Below are 25,181 nucleotides of genomic sequence, written 5' to 3' on the forward strand. Positions count from 1 at the left end.
TATATGCGCTGAAAATGGGTGGAACTTACATTATGCATGTGCAATCCATTTTTTTAAATGGACACATAGTCTTAAATGGGCTATTTTCATATGAAAATCACACCAAAATAGGACATGCTGTGATTTTTTTTACTCAGACTATTGTGAATACATATTCAGATAAACGTGTTTTATTTCCATCTGATCTTTTGGTCAAAAATTGGACAGAAAAATATTTTGTGTTAATTTCTCCTAAAGCGCATACCAAATGCTGAAGGTCTTCATGCCCGAACTCCAAGGCCTCCACCTCTACTGACCCAAAAGTACTAAAAAACGTTACCTCCAATGTGCTCAAAACCATATAAATAAGGCAACATAAGTGTTGGGATTCTGTTGTGTAACAATGTGTAGTGGCCCAGTAGTTTTTTCCTGGCCCCCTCCATAAATGTCATACATGTCATGTTTTGTGTTGGTGTGCTGTGCAAGTGTCTTGTCATTCTGTTAAGTGTATTACACAGCTGCAGCAAATGAAGAGTTAAGTGTTTGCTGGAGAATGGCAGATGCTTGCAATGTATCAATTTGTCTTGTCATGTGGTATGTGTGAGAATATAAATAGGAGTGGGTGAGAGCGGGAAAAGGTCTTAGTCCATTCTTCTGGGTTCCTCAGTCTTCGCAGTGCCAGCCACATGGGGGTACCTTCAACTCCCATATGGTGAAGAATGGAGGAGGAAGAGCGGTTACCGTTTACATGTGAGACAGCATCTGTGGCAGAGTGAGTCCCTTGAGAAAGAGAGCGTGAGCAAGAGAAGGTGCATACAGCCAGGCCTAGTGCAGAGGTACTACTTGATTATTTTTCCTACACGGCTGTCCTGAAGACTGGGATCACCACATAGAGGTACATCCATTTGTTTTTCACACCCGGCTGTCCTAAACTGTAGCATCAGCTGGAACTCATGTTTTGTAAAGTTTTGCCAGGCCCTGACCACTCCCAGGGACCTGAGGTACGTTACTTTGGTCTGTGGCTCCGTTATTTACCACCGAGGGTTGGCATCGCCCGTGACATTTGCTATCCCTGTTCTCCAGTTTATTGGGTATCCGTATGCTAGGGGTTTCCAGAAGAGGCCCAGCGCTGCTCTGGCCAAGGCTACATGTGTCTCCCTGGGAGAGAGGCTGCTAAGTTCCACCATGACACGTTGCAAAGTGTAGACCAGGCAGCATCAGATGTAATTTCAAATAATTTTCAACCTTTATTCCTCCATAAAAAAGACCAGCGACGTTTCGGCCACTACTTAGGCCTTTCTCAAGCTTAGTCAGCCAACATACAATGACACATATATATACCAAAAGACATAATGACACATACTAATCAGGTGTGGACACAACATCTCACCCATCATTAATTACTTAACCCTAAGTGTGCACATACATACCTCACAGTGTTAATGACAAGGTTTTGATCCGGACCAAACTGGGCTGGTGCATCCATTTACTCCTCACTGCTTATACAGCAGAATATCAGAATCTGATCACATAGATTCTATGAGAGTGCTGCAGTTGACGCTATACAAATAAAGATTATTATTAGATTATTATTATTCCCACCATGACAAGTGACCACTCTTCTGGCCAAGGCTACATGTGTCCCTCCGGGAGGGAGTCTGGTAAGTGCTACCCTGACAAGTGACCACTCTTCCCTCCCAGCTCCTCAATGTGTGCCTTGTGTCTGGGGTGACCCTACGAGACGCTGCAAGTGAAACAAAAAAGTGGGCTTTTCGATCAGCGATGTGTCTGGAGGAGAAAAAAATGAAGCAGACGCTAAAAAGAACCCCCTGTTTACATTGAACCCTGGTGGTGGCTCAGTGATGCTCGGGGCTGCTTTACTTCCTCTGGCACTAGAAACCTGCTGTGTGTGTAGTGTGCCACTACAGGAGTTAATGTAGTTGTTTTGCTGAAATATGTGTGTACTGCTTAAAGAATGATAACAGGTTCATTCGCCATGCCTATTCTGTCTGATAAATCCCACTCTATCCTGGTGGCTAGTTAGGTAACAATAGTTAGCTGTTCAGTCATTGAAGAAGTAGGGGGTCAGAAACACTATCTTTTCTCCTATGGAGAGCACCTATGAGTGAGGAGACTCAAAAGGCCATTTATGCTTCTCTGGGTGATATGCAAACAAGGGAGATGGAATAATCCTTCCATAGTGCCACCTATTGGAAGGCAGCATGCCTTCAAGCCAAAGTTAGTCTCTTTATACAAGTCTTGTAACAACTGGGAATTAAAAGCAAAGCCAGACTCCATGTACAGAGAATAACCGCTTCTTACTGATTGGTTGAGAGAATTTAGTGAGAACATAAAAGTTAGTGAACAGAGGAAGTGGTGGGAGAAGAGTTCTAGAGTTGAGAACAAACAAGAGAACAGAGCAGAAGAAACGACCGGAGCTAACGCCAGAGAAAATGCAGTCAGAAATGGAAGTGTAATAAGTAAGAGAAAGAAAGTTCTGCTTGGAAAAGACAGAGAGAAAGAATGAGAGATAGTTTATACAGAAAGAACCAGTTTATGCAGCAATAATGGATGCAAAGAAACAGTCAGTGCACCAGTAGCAAGAGAAGAAAAGAGAATACATAAAGAAATATGGTGAAGAAAGGAATTAATAGAACAAAAGAAACAGCTGAAACAGAAGTAACATCCTAGAGTGCAGAAGAGTTACCTGAACTTGAAATTGTGAAAAAGTGTAAAAGTGCAAATGTGGTTTCTGGACTTCTATCTCTGAGCGTACAGATGTGACTAATGACAGACTGTCACCATCTGGAGAGAAATCATCTGCGCTTGAATGTCTTGTCTGCTAGACAAAAGATCTTTCATTTCATAATTAGAGATGAGCGGGCACCAAAATGCTCGGGTGCTCGTTACTCGAGACGAAATTTTCGCGATGCTCGAGGGTTCGTTTCGAGTAACGAACCCCATTGAAGTCAATGGGCGACCCGAGCATTTTTGTATATCGCCGATGCTCGCTAAGGTTTTCATTTGTGAAAATCTGGGCAATTCAAGAAAGTGATGGGAACGACACAGAAACGGATCGGGCAGGCGAGGGGCTACATGTTGGGCTGCATCTCAAGTTCCCAAGTCCCACTATTAAGCCACAATAGCAGCAAGAGTGCCCCCCCCCAACAATTTTTACTTCTGAAAAACCCTCAGTAGCAAGGCAGACCTTAGGTAAGCACCACACTACCTCCAACAAAGCACAATCACTGCCTGCATGACACTCCACTGCCACTTCTCCTGCATTACTTGCTGTCTAACCCCCCCCCCCCCCGCACGACGCAGTGTCCACAGCGCACACCAAACTGTCCCTGCGCAGCCTTCAGCTGCCCTCATGCCACACGCTGGCCTCATAGCCACCCCACCCTCCTGTCTATTTATAAGTGCGTCTGCCATGAGGAGGAACCGCAGGCACACACTGCAGAGGGTTGGCACGGCCAGGCAGCGACCCTCTTTAAAAGGGGCGGGGCGATAGCCCACAATGCTGTACAGAAGCAATGAGAAATCCAATCCTGTGCCACCTCCATCAGGAGCTGCACACGTGGGCATAGCAATGGGGAACCCATGTGCCACACACTATTCATTCTGTCAAGGTGTCTGCATGCCCCAGTCAGACCGGGGTTTTTTATAAATAGACACAGGCAGGTACAACTTCGCAATGGAAATTCCGTGTGCACCCACAGCATGGGTGGCTCCCTGGAACCCACCGGCTGTACATAAATGTATCCCATTGCAGTGCCCAGCACAGCTGAGGTAACGTCAGGTTTAATGCAGGTGAGCTTCGGCCCACACTGCATGACCCAGTCAGACTGGGGTTCTTTAGAAGTGGACACATGCAGTTACAACTCCGTGTGGACCGACAGCATGGGTGGGTCCCAGGAAGCCACCGGCGGTACATAAATATATCCCATTGCAGTGCCCAGCACAGCTGAGGTAATGTCAGGTTTAATGCAGGTGGGCTAAAAATTACTAGGATTACAGTGTAGGCGAGGGCCCAAAAAAATTGGTGTACCAACAGTACTAATGTACCTCAGAACAATTGCCCATGCCCAACCAAGAGGGCAGGTGAAACCCATTAATCGCTTTGGTTAATGTGGCTTAATTTGGAACTAGGCCTGTAGGCAGCCCAGTTAAAATAAAAATTGGTTCAGGTGAAAGTTTCAACTCTTTATTGAATTGAGAATTAAAACGTATAAACATTGTTTACAAAAGTAATATGACTGAGCCTTGTGGGCCTAAGAAAAATTGCCCGTTCGGCGTGATTACGTGAGGTTTCAGGAGGAGGAGCAGGAGGAGGAGGATGAATATAATACACAGATTGATGAAGTTTTTTATGGTGATAGAGAACGATGCTTCCATCCTCGGGTGCAGCCTACGTATTGTTTAAGTATCGCTGCTGTCCGCTGGTGGAGAAGAGAAGTCTGGGGAAATCCAGGCTTTGTTCATCTTTATGAGTTTAAGCCTGTCGGCACTGTCGGTTGACAGGCAGGTACGCTTATCCGTGATGATTCCCCCAGCCGCACTAAACACCCTCTCTGACAAGACGCTAGCCGCAGGACAAGCAAGCACCTCCAGGGCATACAGCGCGAGTTCAGGCCACGTGTCCAGCTTCGACACACAGTAGTTGTAGGGGGCAGAGGCGTCACGGAGGACGGTCGTGCGATCGGCTACGTACTTCCTCACCATCCTTTTACAGTGCTCCCGCCGACTCAGCCTTGACTGGGGAGCCAGAAAGCTGTCAAAGGCCTTAGAGAGTGTTTCCCTGCCTGTGCTGTACATGCTGCCTGATCTCTGCGCTGTCGGATGGGAATTTTACCATCAGTTTGTCCGCCAGGGTCCTGCGGTATAGCATCACTCTCGAACCCCTTTCCTCTTCGGGTATGAGAGTGGAAAGGTTCTCCTTATACCGTGGGTCGAGCAGTGTGTACACCCAGTAATCCGTAGTGGCCAGAATGCGTGTAACGCGAGGGTCACGAGAAAGGCATCCTAACATGAAGTCAGCCATGTGTGCCAGGGTACCTGTACGCAACACATGGCTGTCCTCACTAGGAAGATCACTTTCAGGATCCTCCTCCTCCTCAGGCCATACACGCTGAAAGGATGACAGGCAAGCAGCATGGGTACCCTCAGCAGTGGGTCAAGCTATCTCTTCCCCCTCCTCCTTATGCTCCTCCCCCTCCTCCTCCTCAACGCGCTGAGATATAGACATGAGGGTGCTCTGACTATCCAGCGACATACTGTCTTCCCCCGCCTCCGTTTCCGAGCGCAAAGCGTCTGCCTTTATGTTTTGCAGGGAACTTCTCAAGAGGCATAGCAGAGGAATGGTGACGCTAATGATTGCAGCATCGCCGCTCACCATTTGGGTAGACTCCTCAAAGTTTCCAAGGACCTGGCAGATGTCTGCCAACCAGGCCCACTCTTCTGTAAAGAATTGAGGAGGCTGACTCCCACTACGCCGCCCATGTTGGAGTTGGTATTCCACTATAGCTCTACACTGCTCATAGAGCCTGGCCAACATGTGCAGCATAGAGTTCCACCGTGTGGGCACGTCGCACAGCAGTCGGTGCACTGGCAGATTAAACCGATGTCGCAGGGTGCGCAGGGTGGCAGCGTCCGTCTTGGACTTGCGGAAATGTGCGCTGAGCCGGCGCACCTTTCCGAGCAGGTCTGACAAGCGTATGTAGCTTTTCAGAAACCGCTGAACCACCAAATTAAAGACGTGGGCCAGGCATGGCACGTGCGTGAGGCTGCCGAGCTGCAGAGCCGCCACCAGCTTACGGCCGTTGTCACACACGACCATGCCCGATTGGAGGCTCAGCGGCTAAAGCCAGCGGTCGGTCTGCTCTGTCAGACCCTGCAGCAGTTTGTGGGCCATGTGCCTCTTCTCTCCTAAGCTGAGTAGTTTCAGCACGGCCTGCTGACGCTTGCCCACCGCTGTGCTGCCACGCCGCGCGACACCGACTGCTGGCGACGTGCTGCTGCTGACACATCTTGATTGCGAGACAGAGGTTGCGTAGTAGGAGGAGGAAGACGGTGGTTTAGTGGAGGAAGCATACACCGCCGCAGATACCCGCACCGAGCTGGGGCCCGCAATTCTGGGGGTAGGTAGGACGTGAGCGGTCCCAGGCTCTGACTCGGTCCCAGCCTCCACTAAATTCACCCAATGTGCCGTCAGAGAGATATAGTGGCCCTGCCCGCTTGTGCTTGTCCACGTGTCCGTTGTTAAGTGGACCTTGGCAGTAACAGCGTTGGTGAGGGCGCGTACAATGTTGCGGGAGACGTGGTTGTGCAGGGCTGGGACGGCACATCGTGAAAAGTAGTGGCGACTGGGAACCGAGTAGCGCGGGGCCGCCGCCGCCACCATCATGTTTTTGAAAGCCTCCGTTTCCACAAGCTTATACGGCAGCATCTCCAGGCTGATCAATTTGGCTATGTGCACGTTTAACACTTGAGCGTGCGGGTGTGTGGTGGCGTACTTGCGCTTGCACTCAAACAGTTGCGCTAGCAACGGCTGGACGCTGCGCTGAGAGACATTGCTGGATAGGGCCGAGGACAGCGGAGGTGAGCGTGTGGGTGCAGGCCGGGAGACGGTCGTGCCTGTGTCCTGAGAGGGGGGTTGGATCTCAGTGGCAGGTTGGGGCACAGGGGGAGAGGCAGTGGTGCAAACCGGAGGCGGTGAACGGCCTTCGTCCCACCTTGTGGGGTGCTTGGCCATCATATGCCTGCGCATGCTGGCGGTGGTGAGGCTGGTGGTGGTGGCTCCCCGGCTGATCTTGGCGCAACAAAGGTTGCACACCACTGTTCGTCGGTCGTCTGCACTCTCAGTGAAAAACTGCCAGACCTTTGAGAACCTCAGCCTCTGCAGGGTGGCATGGCGCGAGGGGGCGCTTTGGGAAACAGTTGGTGGATTATTCAGTCTGGCCCTGCCTCTACCCCTGGCCACCGCACTGCCTCTTCCAACCTGCCCTGCTGCTGCACTTGCCTCCCCCTCTGAAGACCTGTCCTCAGTAGGCTTAGCAAACCAGGTGGGGTCAGTCACCTCATCGTCCAGCTGCTCTTCCTCCGAATCCTCTGTGCGCTCCTCCCTCGGACTTACTGCAATTACTACTACCTGAGTGATAGACAACTGTGTCTCATCATCATCGTCCTCCTCACCCACTGAAAGCTCTTGAGACAGTTGCCGGAAGTCCCCAGCCTCATCCCCCAGACCCCGGGAACTTTCAAAAGGTTGGGCATCGGTCACGACAAACTCCTCCAGTGGAAGAGGAACCATTGCTGCCCATACTGGGCAGGGGCCCGAGAACAGTTCCTGGGAGTCTGCCTGCTCCTCAGAAAGTGTCATTGTAATGGAGTGAGGAGGCTGGGAGGAAGGAGGAGCAGCAGCCAGAGGATTCAGAGTTTCAGCAGTGGACGGCGTAGAAGTCTGGGTGGTCGATAGATTGCTGGATGCACTTTCTGCCATCCACGACAGGACCTGCTCACACTGCTCATTTTCTAATAAAGGTCTACCGCGTGGACCCATTAATTGTGAGATGAATCTGGGGACACAAGAAACTTGCCTCTCTCCTAATCCCGCAGCAGTCGGCTGCGATACACCTGGATCAGGAGCTCGGCCTGTGCCCACACCCTGACTTGGGCCTCCGCGTCCTCGCCTGCGTCCACATCCTCTAGGCCTACCCCTACCCCTCAGCATGGTGTATTACGAGTAGAGCAGAAACAGAACGCTGTAATTAAATGTGCCGCTTATTGGCCTGTGGTTGGAGGCTGACTTCGCTTACGGAACGCACAGCAGAGCCAGGAAACAATTTTGCGCACGCCTGCAGGGAGACGTAGGTGTGTATGACTCAGCTACTGGAATTCACAATGCAGAAGCAGTCAAGTGGCCAAAGGGCAGTGGTAGGCCTTACATATTTTGCTTCTATTTTTTTAAATGGTGAGCTGAAACACCAGTCAGATACTGTATGCAGCGTATATTATGTATACTGTTTCCCTCTGGGGCTATGACGGCGGTGATGTAACGGAGACAGCAGAGCCAGGAAACAATTTTGCGCATGCCTGCACTGAGACGTAGGTGCGTATGACTGAGCTAGTGGAATTCACAGCGCAGAAGCAGTCAAGTGGCCAAAGGCCACTAGTAGGCCTTACATATTTTGCTTCTATTTTTTTAAATGCTGAGCTGATACAGCAGACAGATACTCTAGGCAGCATATATTATGTATACTGTTTCCCTCTGGCGGGATGACGGCTGTGATGTAACGGAGACAGCAGAGCCAGGAAACTATTTTGCGCAAGCCTGCTGTAACGCTTAGCTGCGTATTAATTAGGACTACTACCCCCAGCAGACACGCAGTACACTGAAGACGGTCACAGGCAGCCCAAATATAGTATTTTTCCCCAATTTTTTTTAAAAAGCCCACTGCCTATATAGCCATCTCTTTCACCTTTCCCACTGTCCCTGCCTCACCAGTACTGGCCCTATACTCTGTACAATGACTGCAGACTGAGGACGCAATGCTCTGCACGGCCGATATACAAAAGAAAAAAAATTGTGCAACACTGCTCACGGCAGCCTCAACAGTACTGCACACGGTCAGATGTGGCCCTAAGAAGGACCGCTGGGGTTCTTGAAGCCTAATATAACACCTAACACTCTCCCTATAGCAGCAGCAGCATCAGCAGCACTTTCCCTGATCTATGTCAGAATGCATCTGTGGCGAGCCGCGGGAGGGGCTGATTTATATACTCGGGTGACACCTGATCTCGCCAGCCACTCACTGCAGGGGGGTGGCATAGGGCTAGAACATCACAGGAGGAAGTTGTAATGCCTTCCATGTCTTTCTATTGGCCAGAAAAGCACGCAAATATCTCAGAGATGAAAGTGAAAGTAACTCGAACATCGCGTGGTGCTCGTCTCGAGTAACGAGCATCTCGAACACCCTAATACTCGAATGAGCATCAAGCTCGGACGAGTACGTTCGCTCATCTCTACTCATAATCTTTTCCTTCAAAGAACGTTCTCAGAAGTATAGTTGTGTAGATTAACTATCTAACTGTAACAGTAAATATACACTAGAATGGCTGTTTCTGCAAAACCAGACAATCATCAACCTAGTTTTATCTAATGTGTATGACCAGCTTAAAGGGGTTTGTGTGGTTTAAAATAAAAAAATGTTACCAGCTTGGCATAAGTTAAAATAAACAAGAAAACATTCACCGATCTTCGGATCCCCAGGGCCACCACTAACCGACTCCTGCTGCTCAGTCCCCATCCTCTGCTACCAGAAGTCAGATGATGGTTGCGGGTAATCAGAGGCTGCAGGGAACTCCTGGCATCATGACACCAAGGATGTGAATGCAGATGCCAGGAGTTCAGAAGGTGATGCTGCAGCCTCTGATTGGCTTCAGTGTTCTCACTGACTCCCAGCGGCGGAGAACCGGGACAGAGCAGTGGAAGCAGTGCCTAGGGGGGGGAGGAGATGCAAAGATGGGTAAGGTTGCTTTATTTTTTTTTATTTTAACTCATGCTGAGCTGAGAAAAAATGTTTAATTTGAAAAAACACAACTCCTTTAAAAGAGCCATCTGTCCCAAACTGATAAAGATTCCCCTGATTCTTCTTTCGTAAACATCAACTATCAAGGTAAAGCTAAACCGCCCTGGACAAACTAGAGTTGTCTGGCCACATGGCTGTTATTAGCGGGTTTCGTACAACTAAAGTCTAATGTGTATGGGGGCCTTTAGACATAAAAACCTTTCAACACATTTTTTCTGATAAAAAGTGCATTTTGTAGTCTGAAAAATATGGGCATATATATAGTACATATACTTTTTTTTCTATGCTATATATGTATGTCTTATATGTCTCCTGGTGTTTCTCCATCACAATGTCTTCGCACAGATTCTTGTGTCCTTCTAAATACTCCCACTCCTCCATGGAGAAATAGACAGCGACATCCTGACACCTTATAGGAACCTGACAACACAATGATACCGTCATTACCCAGACACCTCTAGTGCTGTTACTGTATAATTACCCAGCATTCCCAGCAGTATATCAAAGTATAAATGAAGTGGGCAACAGCACAACCCAAATACAATGCCCCAAGGTGGGAGAATATATATAAGCGTGGTGCAGGATATCAGGATAGGTCTGGACCTATTGACCCATATCAGTATAATTACCACTCCATTGGTTTGTGGTGAAATCAGCCCTCCAGGACTCGTCTTTTAAAAGGTAGAACTCTATTCCTCCATAAGCTAGCTGCGATGTTTCGACCTTGAGGAGGTCTTTCTCAAGCAGGGGGCAGTGTGCTGCTCTATAGCAAAGGCAGGATTAAGGGCATAAATTCCCTTAATCTCTATGAGCTGGATTACATTTTCTCCAGCAGGTTTCGGGGTATTTTGTAGCTTCCAAATTGTATAGTGTGCACACATCATCGACCAGATCAGACACAAATGCTGGTCTAAAACTGGGAGAGTCTCTACAATGTGTAGAGCCTCAGCCTTTTTATTATAACACATGACACCTGCCCTTTAATGGGCGTGCAACAGATTACATCAGTAACATATAAGATTCTCATTTGTCGGATCATATAGAATCTCCCGCCTCTCTGCCCACCCTTCCTCAAGCCCGATGTAGCTTGGACTTTGTCTTCTTAGCATGCAGGCAACCTTAAGCAATGTCTGTGTACGTGGCAACTCATTGTTTAAATAGTGTCTGTGTGGGGGGGGGGGTGGAAGAGGGCTAGGAAAACACTCAGTATTGGACGAGTATACATATAACACTATGACCTTTAACTCTTAGAGGCTGTTTGTGCAATTTATGTACTCAGCTAACATTACACCACACATCTTTCACCATGCCATTGTCCAACAAATACCATGATGAGATTGTGTGGCCATTATCCTCCACTAAGTTAAAAAGTCATTACAATAGCATAATACATTTGGTTTATACAAATCAATAGACTTTTTATACTGACTAATTATCATGTCTACTACATCTATACCAAGATATTAAGCCGCCTTCACACAGGGAGTAAACACTGAGAATCCTGCAGTGTCTACAGTACAAGGCAACGGAAGGAAAGTCTACAAATCTTCACACATCATGGCTTTTGTCCTGCACGACATTTGACTAATGCTGCGTTTTGATACGGACAGCATGGAGGCTCATCTATTTATATTGCAGGAACACCAGATATGTGCAGCGGGCTTTCACCATAGAGATCGATGGGCAACACAAAAACCGCATCGTAAGAGATTATTGTTTCTGTAGCTTTTCCGTTCTGAAAACGCTCTTAATTCACTTAAAAATCCACGTTTGTTTTGTTTTTCTTAATTATAGGTTTATTGAATTTTTATAAAGAAACAAATAAGAAAGTTTACAATTAGAGATGAGCGAGCGTACTCGCTACGGCAAACTACTGGAGCGAGTAGTGCCTTATGCGAGTACCTGCCCGCGCGTCTCAAAAGATTCGGGTGGAGGTGGGGGAGAGCGGTGAGTTGCGGGAGTGAGCAGGGGGGAGCAGGGGGAGAGAGTGAGAGAGAGATCCCCCCCCCCCCCCCCCCCGTTCCACCCTGCTCTCCCACGCCACTCCCTCCCCCCCGCTGGCACCCAAATCTTTTAAGACGAGCGGGCAGGTACTCGCATAAGGCACTACTCGCTCGAGTAGTTTGCCTTAGCGAGTATACTCGCTCATCTCTATTTACAATCTTTTGTTACTAACCATTAGATTATCTACAAAATAAGGTTTACAGTAAGAGCGTGTTCACACGCAACAGAAACACCACGGCCCCCGCAGCATTCCCACAAAAAGAAACAGAAGTAAAGCCTGTTGGGATTCCCCCACATGTGGGGAGCTGCCGAAACAAATGGATCTGTGCAGCAGAATGAGAGCTGGATGACTCCAGTGGCGCAGGTTGTTCAGATAGTATCGGGCATTGAAATGGAATATTTGTGAAAAAAGTGCAATTTTCACTCCTCGCCATCGCAGTCCGTCATAAAGATGATACAAGTAAATTCGTATATTGACCCCTCTGAACGATTTATAAACACCTGGTGCTTTTTTTGGTCCCCCCTCTCAAAGGAAGTTTTTTTTATAAAAAATGATCGCAAAACTCATATTGTACCCCAAAATGGAACCATTAGATATTACAGCTGAATTTGAAAAACTGAGTTCTTGAGAGACAATAAAGCCAAATAAATCTCATGCAGTCAGAATGAGATCACATGACCCTGACAATGGGAGTTTGTCAGGAAAAAGCATCACTGAGCTCAAGCGTCTCATGAGCACGTATGCAATTCTTTCACGATTTTTTTGGAACATTCAGATGAGCGTAGAAGTATCGCAAGTGTTTCCAATATACTTTAATGAGAGTAATCGCATCACCGTCACATGCACATCACATGGCATATGAGTTTCGAAGGTTCAATAGGAAACAATGGGCGACCCCTCCTGCGGGAACGCCCCAAAATAGAACACACTGCAAGGGGGAAAAAAAGTGCTCATGTGAATAAATCCACTTAAAAGAATGGATTTCATATTTGTGCGCCTTATATATGCATCATTAGAACTCAAGCGAGTTTCTTGTTCATGAGAACAAGCCCTAAAAGTTGCATTTTTGTGCTTAGTCTTCCACACAGACCATCCGCATACATCCTTGTTGAAAACAACACGCCTATGCGACCATACGCAAATAGTTTCCATGATCATTTACAGGTCTTCCACTGCAGTATCCGACCCCCTCGTGTGAGCAGATCCCTCAACATGCAGGGTGGGAGAGCAGTGGCAGCGGATCAGTACTATACTTGCACACATACAAAGGGTGTCAGACCACCTAGTACTTGTAGTGCACCATACAGGCTTACAAGGTGTGAATGGCTGTTCATCAGTACCTGACCCTGTGTAATGCTCCTCCATCTGACTGTCTGCATGCTGGGAGTTGCGGTGCTTCTACCTGCCCTCTGGTATTAGTACATTGGTAAGTATACGGCCACTTTCTGTATCTTGTAATGGTGGTTAAATAATTTTAACATCCAGTCCAGCATCATCCTGCAACATTGATCTAAAGGCAAAACCCGATGTGTTAAAAATCTGTTTTCAGCATTTTTCACATTCTGGTTTCCTTGTAAAAGGTTTTCCACGTATAGAAATCAAAACATGTGAATTATTTGATGATATCTACAACTGGTATGAGTAGTAAAACATTTCCCACATTATTAACAGAAGGCCTCTCTACTGTGTGAGTTCTCTGATGTGCAGTAAGAGTTGATTTCACTGCAAAACATTTCCCACATTCTGAACATGAATAGGGCTTCGCCCCTGTGTGAATTCTCTGATGTCTAACAAGATCTGATTTTTGGATAAAAGATTTCTCACATTCTGAACATGAGAATGGCTTCTCACCTGTGTGACTTCTCTGATGTACAACAAAATCAGATTTAATGGTAAAATACTTCCCACATTCTAAACATGAAAACAACTTTTCTCCTGTGTGAATTCTCTGATGTCTAACAAGATCTGATTTTTGGATAAAAGATTTCTTGCATTCTGAACATGAAAATGGCTTCTCTCCTGTGTGACTTCTGTGATGTGTAGCAAGATCTGATTTCCGGACAAAAAGTTTCCCACATTCTACACATGAATGCAGCTTCTCTCCTGTGTGAATTCTCTCATGTTTAATAAAGTATGATCTATGTGCAAAACATTTGCCACATTCTGAACATGAAAACGGCTTCTCTCCTGTGTGAATCTTCTTATGCGCGTTCAAGTGTGATCTATATGCATAACATTTCCCACAGTGTGAACAGGAGTACGGCCTCTCCCCTGTGTGCACTCTTGTGTGTAGAAAAAGACCTGATCTTTTTAAAAACTGTTTTCCACATTCACCACACTCAAACTTTTTACCCACTTTGTGAGCTGTAGGTGAGGTAAGAATCTGTGATTGGTCAGGAGAAGGTTCCTCATGATTAGGGGGATTACATGATAGATCTGTACTGACAAGCTGTGATTGGTCGAGAGAATGTTCCTTATGATTAGCGGGATTATACGACAGATCTGTACTGACAAGCTGTGGTTGGTCGAGAGAAGGTTCCTCGCGCTTCGGGGGATTATACGAGAGATCTGTAAGGACAAGCTGTGATTGGTCAGTAGAAGGCTCCTCGCGCTTAGGGGGATTATATGATAGATCTGTACTGACAAGCTGTGATTGGTCAGGAGGAGGTTCCTTATGATTAGGAGGATTATATGACAGATCTGTACTGACAAGCTGTGATTGGTCAGGAGAAGGTTCCTCATGATTAGGAGGATTATATGACAGATCTGTACTGACAAGCTGTGGATGTACATGAAGGGTGATGAGGTTTTCTGCTGAAGAGAGCTGCACGATATCTTCATCTTCTACTTTATAATTACACGATAACATCAAGTTTCCTTCCGAGTTCTCAGGGGGATTACCTGTTAGGGAAAAAAAAAAGGCTTTTGAGATTTTTTTTTTTTCAAATCGCAAAAGTACAAAAATTTACAGAATTTGTATTAGGCTGGAAACACACTTTTGGCTGCATTTTTTGAGACAAACGCAGAATTGGATCCGACAAAACTTGGAAATAAAAGCACCTCTTTATTGTTGATGCATTCCCATACCTTGTATGTTTAAAAAAAAATCTAATAAAAATTGATTTAACAAAAAAAAAACAAAAAAAAACAAACAAATAAAAAAGCACCTCTTTATATTTTCTAAACCGAGATAAAAACTATACATGTGATTCCGGCCTTTGTATGTACTTCGCCTTATGAGGCATCGATTCATGCAGGTTTTAAAGTAAACCTACCACATACTGCTTACTTTATTGTAAATATCAATATCCCCCAAAAGTAAAAAGAATTCTAAATATGACACTTAATGATGTGCAGATTATGTTTAATTTACGGAGAAAACCCAACTCTGCATGGGGTTGGAGTCCTCACTTCTGGGTTGGTGATTACAGCAGCCTCAAGGCTCCATACACTTCAAATGCAAAAAACAAAAGTCTGCAGATCTGTAACGGGCTGCTGGTAAGTGCCCAGGATGATGCAGAGATGACAAACGGAGGCAGAAGAAGCACTTTATTTTTTACCATTTTGATTTATTTACTTAAACTGTCAAAGGGTTAACTACTACACTCCATAGGAGGCATGGACAGCTATCGGTGTAGGACTGTGCCTAGAGGGGTAACTGATATGGAGTGGATGAGAGCTGAAGCACTCCTACATCCCGTGATATTGATCGCAGAGGGCCAATGAATGGCAGACATCAGCATCTAGGTCTTCCATAGCCTGTGAGTGTTAGGACAAGTGATAATACACTGCAGGATAGAAGTATTGCAGTGCATTATCTGGGCAATCATATGATGGAAGTTTGAAGAAAAAAAAAAAGACAGAACTTAAAAATATTCAAAAAAGTAAAAGAAAGGCCTCTTTTGCACACTTTTCCTTTTGTACGTTTAAAAAAAGCAAATATATATGTTTGCTATTGACACATCTGTAACAATCCTTACAAGAAATTGAACACACCTTGCATGCCTCACGGCAAAATGCTATTCAGAAAAAACAAAAACCTAAGGCAAAATGCGTTTTCTTTTTTGTCTATAACTGGACAATAATCATTACCTTCCATATTCACCATAAACTCGGACCATTAAAGGGGTTGTCCCAAGGCAGCAAGTGGGTCTATACACTTCTGTATGGCCATATTAATGCACTTTGTAATGTACATTGTGCATTAATTATGAGCCATACAGAAGTTATAAAAAGTTTTTCACTTACCTGCTCCGTTGCTAGCGTCCTCGTTCCCATGGAGCCGACTAATTTTCGCCGTCTGATGGCCAAATTAGCCGCGCTTGCGCAGTCCGGGTCTTCTGCTTTCTTCAATGGGGCTCCGTGTAGCTCCGCCCCGTCACGTGCCGATTCCAGCCAATCAGGAGGCTGGAATTGGCAATGGACCGCACAGAAGCCCTGCGGTCCACCAAGGGGAGAAGATGCCGGCGGACATCTTCAGCCGGTAAGTAAGAAGTCACCGGAGCGCGGGGATTCAGGTAAGCGCTGTCCGGTTTTTTCTTTAGGTCCCTGTCTCGCGCCGAACGGGGGGGGGGGGGGGGGGGGGGAGTTGAAAAAAAAAAAAAAAACCAGTTTCGGCGCGGGACAACCCCTTTAAGGTGCCCATACACATTCAAAAACTGTTCCAAGAACAATTGCTCATCCCACGGCCGTTTCCCATGGATACCCCACATGGATGAAAGTTCATCTGGGCCAAACGTTCATGTGTTTAGAGGTAAGCTGCAGCCAGACAACTCTGATGACGCCTTATCTCCCAGGAACAGGAGGATCCGGCTATGAAACTTAACATCCCCGGTTCTTCTTTTCTCCAAGATCATATGCCAAAGGAAGCTTGAGCCGCCCCGGACACATTAGAGACTTGTCCAAAACCTGCTGATAACGGTAGATTTGGCAGCCGGACAACTAAAGTCTAATGCGTATGGAGCCTCTGGGGTCCTTTTAAACTGTACGAATGTTGTCCACTTAAGTGCCCCAAAGTCATCCCAAAGATTATGGCTTCGGTCCTTTCACACAGAAGCGATAATTACTTTCATGCGGCTGCATTGAATGGCTGTAATTGGTACATCAAGTGCTGCAGGGATTGGCTGAGCTGCGGCGCTCAAGAACCAATCAGAGCCAGCACTTCCTGCAGGTAGGGTTTTTGAACCTCCGATCCAGGAAGCGCTGTCTGAAGACTTCAAAATAGTGGTGGGTACCTGAGAGGAGACATGCGGCGGAGACGTCCGTTAGGTGATGCATTGTGTCTTTTTAGTGCCGCTAGGGCTTATTTTTGGAATAGGGCTTATATTTCCAGCACTCCAAAAATCCTGGCAAAAGGGAGCTATAAAGTCGTGCAACTTTGTAGCAACACAAGGATTGCAATATGGCCGTGAGAAAATGCAGCGATGTTGCTGTTGCCCATGTGAAAGAGGCCTATGGGTGGCTTCACATGGGTGAGAAAATTGTGCGATTTCTCACCTGATGTGAGAGTCAGTTAAAAAAGCTAATTAATGAAACCAATGATATACAATGCTTTCCTTTCCATTAGCGATGTTTTCACTCCTGCGATGATGAAAGAACAAAAAAAAATTGCAGCATGCTCTATCTTTTTGCGCTGTGCAATTTTTTTTCTCTCTCATATTTCCCTATGAAGCCTTCTTTTTATAGCACCGCAACACACAAAACGTGCATTATAGGGCGGCAGCAATGCAAAAAAAGAAAATAGCGTCACTAACACTCAAAAATCATGGGCAAAAAGACACGACAGCTCGTGTGAAACTAGCCCAATAGTCTGAAAAATTCTCACAAATATATTTATTTTTTGTTTTCTCCACTACATATATAAATTTCTTCTTACCCTGTGATATCGGAGGCTGGTGGTTCTCCATCATGACGTCCTTGTACAGATCCTTGTGTCCTTCTAAATACTCCCACTCCTCCATGGAGAAATAGACAGCGACATCCTGACACCTTATAGGAACCTGACACACAATGATAACGTCATTACCCAGACTCCTCTAGTGCTGTTACTGTATAATTACCCAGCATTCTCAGCAGTGTCACCTCTCCAGTCAGCAGCTCAGTGATCTTGTTGGTGAGTTCTAGGATCTTCTGCTCATGTATCGGTAAGTGAGGAGGAGCCTCTGTGATGGGGCTCTGGCTCCTGCTCCATCCTCCTGACTCATGGAGATGGCTGTTGGGAATTGCATTGTCACCCGATGTCTTCACTATTATGTAATCCTGTGTATAGAAAGAGACATGTAGGAAGCTGAACCCAGTATCCCTCCCTGAGTAGAAAGTGAGAGATTGTGATCCCGCTGCATAGAGGTCTAATGCAATCACATCACAAAAATGGTGACAGGTCTTAGGCAAAGAACTGACAAGGTGTAATCCGACTTCGAGCTGGCCAACTGATGGAAGCAGCATATGGCAATGGCACTCAATACTGGCTCAGCTCTATATAGTCTCTAGTAATCACACACCCCATCCATCACTCATCGGGTGGAACTCCAGCTTTGACTAGGACAGAGGTAAACAACCAAGTGAGAATACAACTACCACCAGTAACTACAGTACTTAGCTTGAGATGTGCAACCATTACGTTTCCTCCTTGTCACAACCACACTCTGAACAGAAAGATACTACTTAAGGCCCCCCATCAGCATGTACAGCCACGCCTTACAACTAGGGTTGCCACCTTTGTCATGAAAAAATACCGGCCATAGTTAAAGGGGGCGGGGCAAAAATGTTGTTCTGCGCATGTGGGATGGCCATGGACAGGGGACCATAAAGGATCACACATTGGCAAGCACGACTAAAGGACTAACTAAGGGACAAACTGACTAGAAGGAATGACTGAGGGACAGACGGAATAAAGTACTGACTGACTAAGAAACAGATGGACTATTAGATTGACTGAGAGACGGACAGACTATAGGACTGACTAACAGGCAGACAGACTACAGGACTGACTGACTAACAGAGACAGACGGACTATAGGACTAACTGACTCTCTCTTATACCTGAAAGAGTGAAGAGACTAATGTCCTAGCAACACTCTGGATAGATTTGTGGCACTGCTCCAGCCTTGGGCAGAAGGTCACTTGTCTTCTTAGGCTTACATTCTTACATGTTAATGCTGCCATGTTACCGCAGTAACATGGCAGCATTAACATGTAATTATGACTTCAGTGACCTCAAAAGCCAGTGCTCTTAACTGGTTAGATAATGTCTATATGGGATCCATAGAAAAAAACAAAAACAACTTCCCACAGAGAAAAAGTATTTGCTGATTATGTCACATTTGACCAGAATGAACCAAAACCAGTCTCCCGAACAGTTCCTGGGCTATGTTAATACAGTGGAACAAAGAACATAAACCTCCACCAGTAACAAGTGGAATAGATGGAGGAGGCGAACTTTCCATTACTCAGATAAAGAGACTGTACCTGATATATAGTGGATGACCCATTCTGATAAGAATGCACTTGACCCACGTTTCTTGGCCTCTCACTGTCCCTAACTAGGACAGAAGTAAACAACTAAGAATACAACTACCACCATTAACCACAGTATTTAGCCTGAGATTAGCAGGAAAAAACTAAAGACCAAGATCCAGCTCTGATTTCAACAACCATCAGATGAAGCCTGAGAATAATCAGCACATATCCACAACCAAGACAGGAATAAAAGCCGACCCTAATTACTAAGTAGGTGCAACAGGTAGCAGAAGACTCCCACCAGTGCCAGAGAAAGTTGAGAGGAAAACCAAAACAGCACTAGAATAGACCAGATCTCAGTGAACATAAAACAAAACCTGTCGCAACACACAGCCACAGTAAGGAGTAATTATCTTTAGGGTTTATTCACACAGGCGTATACAGTGTCAGTCTGTGAAATACTCAGGGTTTTCACAAACCAAAACTGTTCATATTTCCAGCATATTTAGAACTTTCTGGCATTTCTCTTGCCTTTATGTGTAAATACGCAGTGAATATACATGTATTGCGCATATTCACACAATCCTATTGACCTTTATAGGCAATTTCGGGCCGTAGTATAAACCAAAAAGGAGATGCTGCAATTTTTTCACATGCATAAAATACAAACATGAAAAATGCATGTCTGAATTCCCCAGTGCAAATGAATGGGGACTAGGCAGTCAGTATGGAGTGCGTAAAAAATATGTAGGTAAAACAGAGAGTAATTATGCAAGTGTGAATGAGGCTTGTAACGGGTTCTTTGAAGGCAACCATAATGCTGATGTGGCCCCCTGGTGAAAATAGGTTTGACACCCCTGACCGAGGAACTAAAAGAATAGGGAAACCTGATGGGTCATAATCTGAGACTACTTAGGAGGAATATCAGAAAAAAAAGGAGTAGTAGATGTTTGGTTTGGAACAAACTTCTAGCAGAAGATGTTGGAAAAATCAACAGTAAGTGGCTGTAAACCTACCGGAGATAAGCATAGCCAAGAAAGGAATAGAAAGGAAATAATAGAAGGACAGACTAGTTGGACCATGTGCTCCACCTGCTGCCAATGGTCTACAATTCTGTATAAATATAAAATGAGAGGCAAAAGTCCAAGTCTGCAGGCCGAACTCCATCCATGTGATCCTGCTGGTTCCTGGCTGCCCATTCCTCCTCATTACAATGAGCCTACTTAGCATTCTCATTGCTCCTATAACATTACTATTAGCTTATTGGTTACCACTAGAGATGAGCGAGCGTACTCGTCCGAGCTTAATACTCGTTCGAGTATTAGGGTACTCGAGATGCTTGTTACTTGAGACGAGCACCATGCGGTGTTCAAGTCACTTTCATTTTCTTCCCAGAAAATTTTGCGCCGTTTTCTGGCCAATAGTAACACAGGGAAGGCATTACAACTTCCTCCTGTGAAGTTCCAGCCCTATCCCACCCCCCTGCAGTGAGTGGCTGGGGAGATCAGGTGCCACCCGAGTATCTAAACTGGGGCCGCCCGCGGCTCGCCACAGATGCACGCTGAGACACATTAGGGAAAGTGCCGTATTGCTGTAGCTGCTATAGGGAAAGTGTTAGGCTGTTATATTCGTCTTCAAGAACCCCAACGGTCCTTCTTAGGGCCACATCTGACCGTGTGCAGTACTGTTGAGGTCTCACTACAGGCTTGCGCATAATTGTTTCCTGGCTCTGCTGTGTCCGTTACATGATCACCGTCATCCCGCCAGAGGGAAACAGTATACATATATACGCTGCATATGGTGTCTGTCTGGTTTTTCACCTCATCATTTTAAACAATTGGGGTAGTAGTCGCTCACTTATTACCCAGCTAGGTGTTACTGCAGCCTTGCGCATAATTTTTTCTGGCTGCACTGTGCTTTCAATAACCACAGTCATCCTCCAACAGGGAAATCCATATACAGGCTATATAGGCAGTGGGCTTTTTCCCAAAAATTGGAAAAAAATACAATATTTGGGCTGCCTGTGACCGTCTTCAGTTTACTGCATGTCTGCTGGGGGTACTAGTAGTCGCTCATTATTACCCAGCTAAGCGTTACAGCAAGCTTGCGCATAATTGTTTCCTGGCTCTGCTGTGTCCGTTACATGATCGTCGTCATCCCGCCAGAGGGAAACAGTATACATATATACGCTGCATATCTGTCTGGTTTCTCACCTCACCATTTTTAAAAAATTGAAGCAAAATACTTAAGGCCTACCACTGGCCTTTGGCCACTTGACTGGTTCTGCGCTGTGAATTCCAGTAGCTCAGTCATACGCACCTAGGTCTCACTACAGGCTTGTGCATAATTGTTTCCTGGCTCTGCTGTGCGTTCCATAAGCGAAGTCAGCCTCCAACCACAGGCCAATAAGCGGCACATTTAATTACAGCGTTCTGTTTCTGCTCTACTCGTAATACACCATGCTGAGGGGTAGGGGTAGGCCTAGAGGACGTGCTCCCCCTATACTGCTGCTAGTGATATGTTACTGGGGCCTGTCTTGACTGCTACTACTACTGAAATGGAACTAATACTGTGCTCCCCCTATACTGCTGCTAGTGATATGTTACTGGCGCCTGTCCCTAATGCTACCGCTGAAATGTTACTAATTCTGGGCTCTGCCTATACTGCTGCTAATGCTATGTCACTGGGGTGTGGAAACGGAGGCTTCCCAAAGACATGATGGCGGCATGGCCATTTCCCACCAACGCGGTTACTGTTAAGGTGCATATAACCACGGACATGTGGAGAGGACACGTAGTGCCTCAAAAACATCCCCCTCCCCCAACAATGAAAACATTCTTGGCAAATACCTTTGCATTGGTCCGTCTGGTGGCAGTCCAAGAATTTCACCTTTAACGACACAACAAGAGAGCCCCCCCACCATCCCCCCGCCACGGCCCACTTAATCCTGGCCACATTCCAAAAACCAACTAAATAAAACCGCGTTACTAGGTCCGCAGTCTCGACCACATTCCCACCAACGCAGTTACTGTTAAGGTACATATTACCAGTCTGACTGGGGCATGCACTGTGGGCCGAAGCCCACCTGTATTGTATCTGACGTTAGCTCTGCTGAGCAGGGCACTGCAATGGGATACATTTATGTACCGCCGATGGGTTCCAGGGAGCCACCCATGCTGTGGGTCCACAGGGACTTCACATTACGGATTTGTACCTGCCAGTGTCTATGTATTAAAAACCCCGGTCAGACTGGGGCATGCAGTGTGGGCCGAAGCCCACCTGCATTTAATCTGACGTTACTTCAGCTATGCTGGGCACTGCAATGGGATTTGTTTATGTACCGCCGGTGGCTTCCAGCGAGCCACGCATGCTTTCGGTCCACACGGACTTCACATTAGGGAGTTGTACCTGCCTGTGTCTACTTATAAAGAACCCCAGTCTGACTGGGGCATGCAGTGTGGGCTGAAGCCCACCTGTATGTAATCTGACATTAGCTCTACTATCCGGGGCACTGCATTGGTACAAACTACAGGAGCAATACAGCGCTAATGAGACGTGCACAGCTACGCTAGCATTGGAGTCCGCTGTAGGCCCGCGATTGCTGAGGGTTTGTGCAGAGGCCTATGTCCTGGGTGCAGTGAAAGTCCGCTTCCAGCCTAGGATTGCTGAAGCTGTGGGCCGAGGCCTATGCCGTGGGCGCGGTGCAAGTCTGCCATGTTTGGCCGCTCAGATCAATTTTTGGTTCATGTCTTGGGTTTCCTAGGACCCACCTATGCTGTTGGTGCAAACTTAGCTCCCATTGCGGTGTTTGACCTGTCTGGCACAAAGGTACTGACTGTCTTGGGTAGGGGGCAGAGCGCAGACGGCTTTCCCCTTGCAGTGTGGATTGAGCTACGCGACACCTTGACAGAATGAATACTGTGTGGCACATGGATTCCCCATTGCTATGCCCACGTTTGCAGCTCCTGACGGAGGTGGCACAGGATTGGAGTTCTCATTGCTTCTGTACAGCATTGTGGGCTATCGCCCCGCCCCTTTTAAACAGGGTTGCTGCCTGGCCCTGCCAACCCTCTGCAGTGTGTGCCTCCGGTTCCTCCTCATGGCAGACGCACTTATAAATAGACATGAGGGTGGTGTGGCTATGAGGCCAGCGTGTGGCATGAGGGCAGCTCAAGGCTGCGCAGGGACACTTTGGTGTGCGCTGTGGACACTGGGTCGTGCGGGGGGGTTGGGCAGCATGTAACCCAGGAGAAGTGGCAGCGGAGTGTCATGCAGGCAGTGATTGTGCTTTGTTGGAGGTAGTGTGGTGCTTAGCTAAGTTATGCCTTGCTAATGAGGGTTTTTCAGAAGTAAAAATTGTTGGGAGGGGGGGCCCACTCTTGCCGCTATTGTGGCTTAATAGTGGGATCTGGGAACTTGAGATGCAGCCCAACATGTAGCCCCTCGCCTGCTTTATCTGTTTCTGTGTCGTTCCCATCACTTTCTTGAATTTCCCAGATTTTCACAAATGAAAACCTTAGCGAGCATCGGCGATATACAAAAATGCTCGGGTCCCCCATTGACTTCAATGGGGTTCGTTACTCGAAACGAACCCTCGAGCATCGCGGGAAGTTCAACTCGAGTAACGAGCACTCGAGCATTGTGGTGCTCGCTCATCTCTAGTTACCCCCTTACGGAACTGACCATATCGGTGGCCGATCTTCACATTCTCTGCTGCTCAGTTCTTTAGTTCTCCTTCACTTGGAAGGTCTGGAAGCCGTTATACAGGACACTGGATTGTTCCTATTACTTCATAGAAAGGATTTTCTCTTCCCTTAGTATTAGTTGTTACATAATACAATAAAGCTGTATAGAAAGGTTTACCTCTCCGGTCAGCAGGTAGATGATCTCCAAGGTGAAGTTTAATATTCTTTTGGTAACTTCATTCCGCTCTTTGTCCATTCTCAGTGAATCATGTAGGAGAAGAACTTATTTGGATAAGAACATCAGAAAAATGGATCAACTGGAAGGTTCTAGAACTGCCGGCTTTATGAATAAAGACTCTAAATCACACGGGGGACATCATCATATGAGATTTACAGAACCTCTTTTAATGAGTATTAAGAGCAACAGGGTCTGAAAGCCTTCACCACATGGATAAAAGGGGTATCCCCAACACAAGCATATATGACATATCCACAGTGCTTCTATAAATGTGCCACCTCTGAGACCCATAACAATGTGAAGAGTGAAGGTCTCCTGTTTGGTGAGGCGGCTACCACTTCCAGGCAGATTATGAGGCGGTCATACTTCCAATTCCAAATTGGCCCCATGTTATACCAAGGCCCAAATCAGCAGGAAGTGGGGTAAACTCCAGGAGGCTGGGGTCAGAAAACCGCCAGTCATAACCACGAAGGTGGTAGGAGGGAAGGAGTCTATGCAGCATGCACTGCTTGCCACCAAACATTTTCTACGAAGCAAAGACCATGTTAGCAGTGGAGGTACACTAGAGGGGTTTTCTGGGTAAATACTATTCAAGACCCCAGGATAGGTCATAAATAGTGGATCAGCTGGGTCAGGTGCCTGCTGGCAGAGCCACAACACGGCTATGTAGCAGAAGTAAAAAACGTCAACCCGTGTATTGGCCAGCGCAGGTAATTGCAGATGCCGCTCTCATTAGGCCGAGCCCTCAGAACAGTTTAAAGCAACCCTCTGGTCCAGAAACAAAGATGGCCGCCCGTTTCTCTGCCTACCTGATGTAGACTGTTCATTAGTATACATCATGAGTTTAGGGCACTATGCCTGCTTTGATTGCCCAGGTGAGCAGTATTGGCCAATCACATCCGCATGTAGTGTACGACTACTGATGCATACTAATGCCCCCCACTCCGTGCTAACGCCCCCCCATACGGTCCCCTGCTCAGAGGCCCCCATTCAGTACTAACGAGCGTCCACTTAGTAATAACGCCCCCCATGTGGGCCCCTTCACTCAATAGTACAGCCACGGCAGAGGCCCCCTCACTCCGTAGTAACGCCGCGACAGAGGCCCCCTCACTCCGTAGTGACGCCGCGGCAGAGGCCCCCTCACTCCGTAGTGACGCCGCAGCAGAGGCCCCCTCACTCCGTAGTAACGCCGCGGCAGAGGCCCCCTCACTCCGTAGTAACGCCGCG

The 25,181-nt window shown here is 46.8% G+C and overlaps 2 protein-coding genes across 2 annotated transcripts in view; both read right to left on the minus strand.

The window, feature by feature from the left end:
• The window catches only part of LOC136608229 (oocyte zinc finger protein XlCOF8.4-like), a 158,423-nt gene that overhangs the window by 67,973 nt on the left and 65,269 nt on the right, over positions 1-25,181 (minus strand). The gene's annotated exons all lie outside the window — the stretch shown is intronic.
• LOC136614908 (zinc finger protein 721-like) overlaps positions 13,143-25,181 on the minus strand; it is a 39,379-nt gene continuing 27,340 nt past the window's right edge. Inside the window, exons 4-6 of the mRNA XM_066594143.1 lie at positions 23,895-23,998; positions 17,450-17,573; positions 13,143-14,475 (exon numbers count right to left, since the gene is read on the minus strand). Coding sequence (XP_066450240.1) covers positions 13,187-14,475; positions 17,450-17,573; positions 23,895-23,998 — 1,517 coding nt within the window. The 3' untranslated portion in view covers positions 13,143-13,186. The remainder of the gene's footprint in view (positions 14,476-17,449; positions 17,574-23,894; positions 23,999-25,181) is intronic.

Source organism: Eleutherodactylus coqui, chromosome 1 (assembly GCF_035609145.1).
Source record: "Eleutherodactylus coqui strain aEleCoq1 chromosome 1, aEleCoq1.hap1, whole genome shotgun sequence".
Lineage (NCBI taxonomy): Eukaryota > Metazoa > Chordata > Amphibia > Anura > Eleutherodactylidae > Eleutherodactylus > Eleutherodactylus coqui.